The sequence below is a fragment of the Pterocles gutturalis genome, unplaced genomic scaffold, assembly GCF_000699245.1.
Source record: "Pterocles gutturalis isolate BGI_N339 unplaced genomic scaffold, ASM69924v1 scaffold28116, whole genome shotgun sequence".
In the NCBI taxonomy this organism is placed as follows: domain Eukaryota; kingdom Metazoa; phylum Chordata; class Aves; order Pterocliformes; family Pteroclidae; genus Pterocles; species Pterocles gutturalis.
Genome location: NW_010103866.1, coordinates 5,826 through 7,531, shown reverse-complemented (window position 1 = coordinate 7,531; position 1,706 = coordinate 5,826). Strand labels below are relative to the sequence as shown.

At 61.5% G+C, this 1,706-nt stretch overlaps 1 protein-coding gene across 1 annotated transcript in view; it reads right to left on the bottom strand.

Moving 5' to 3' along the window:
• Nucleotides 1-1,706, bottom strand: part of LOC104471518 (ephrin type-B receptor 1) — a gene marked incomplete at both ends in the record, with an annotated part of 16,259 nt that overhangs the window by 11,285 nt on the left and 3,268 nt on the right. Inside the window, one exon of the mRNA XM_010086879.1 lies at nt 1,000-1,181. Coding sequence (XP_010085181.1) covers nt 1,000-1,181 — 182 coding nt within the window. The remainder of the gene's footprint in view (nt 1-999; nt 1,182-1,706) is intronic.

Here is a 1,706-nt window from a genome sequence, read left to right as displayed (position 1 = left end):
CCCAGGAGCTCTGCCTGGCCCCGGGGAGCTGGGGGGGTCCCTGCAGTACGTGCCTCCCCGGCAGCCCCCCAGTCCCACCACGGCAAAGAGCAGAGAGCAGCGGGGGGAAACAACAAGACCATCCAGAACACAAACACTCGTGAGCAGCAAATTCCTCCTCTTCAGACCAGGGATGTCCCTGCACGTTTCAGAACCGCCGTGCAGTTATGGAAACGCCATATTGCACCCTACGAGACCCCGCTCGAGCAGGCTGAAGGGCAACGTCCCTCTGCTGAGAGCCCCAGCCCCCAGCCCCCGCCCTCCTGGCAGGGGTCCTTGCGCTAAACCCTGCTGGGAACCTCATGCGTCTCCAATCTCATTTTTTTGCAACATTCCCCGGTGACTCGCTGTAAAGGGGCCACTGGTGAGCTCATCTAATTATTCCCATTTAGAGGAATTCATTAAAGCTGGCAAGACGCAGGAGGGATGGAACAGCTTGGGCTCGGCACGGTTCACCGCAAGGGTTGAGAGCGTGTCCCCTGCAGGGACGGACGGCTGCCAGGGAAGGAGCTGCCGGGAGGCAGTGACCCAGGACAGAGACAAGCCGGATGACCTTCCCTGGTCCTCGCCAGCCCCCTCCTTTCCTCCTGACGCTGTCCCCACATTCCGGGTCCCTGCTCACCCCATCAGATATCAGAGCCAAGGCAGTGACAGGCACTGATGTGCTGGAGAAAATACTGCCACAGGGGGAGGAATCAGCAATTGGAGCCGCAACATCACTCCCCTTCCTCTGGCTGCACATTGCTCCCCACCCTCTGGAGCCAGCACGGGCCACCTGGTACTTGTCCCACCTCCTGTCCCACCACCCGGACCCTTCCCAGCAAAGAGCCTGATGCAGAGCTCACCGATGCTCCCCTTCTCCCAGCAAGCCCAGGACCCACGCCCCTCCCCGGCAGCGTGGTCCGAAGCTCCGCGTGCCCCCAGCCCACCCTCCATCGCCAGGTTTCCACCCGAGCTTACCGCGGCCGGCCTGGAGCCCACGGTGCTGCCGATGTCAGGTGTGCAGATGCGGCTCACCTTCTCGTAGTAGCGGATTTCGTAGTCCAGGATGATGCCGTTGGGCTGCTCGGGCTGCGGCCAGGAGAGCGTGATGCTCCTCATCGTGGCGCTGACCTGGTGCATGATGGGGACAGTGGAGGGTGCTGCCGAGGAAGTGGGGAGGGAGGGAAAATTAATGGAGAAGGGTAGGACCCCAGCCTTGGGGAAGGGAAAAATCCCACCGAGCACTCCGAAGCTCCCACGCCTGTGGCTGCTTCCCCACGGGACACGCTCACACATTAGCAATGGGCCTCAGCAGCTGACATGGAGCCAGAGCCTCAAGCCAGCGAGGGAATTCTGGTATTTAAACCAACTACTCTTTTTAATTAGGGGCTTAGAAATCCTTGGTGTTCCTGCTCCCTGGAATTGCTTGCTCCAAGGATGTCTCCCACGGCGGGGCCAAGACAGCAAAGCTCTCCCCAGTGGGGACAAACCAAGCTGGATGATGGTCTCTAGCCCTGCTTGCTGTCGTTTGCCGTGACAGCCTCTCTGGGGGAGCCAGCCCCAGCCCTGCGGGAGGCTGCGCCACAGCTGCAGCCCCCCCGGCTGCCACCAACAGGATGGAGGAGCCAAAACCTGCCCACCCTGATGGGAAACCAGCGCAGGGACACCCCAGTCCCATACAGGGA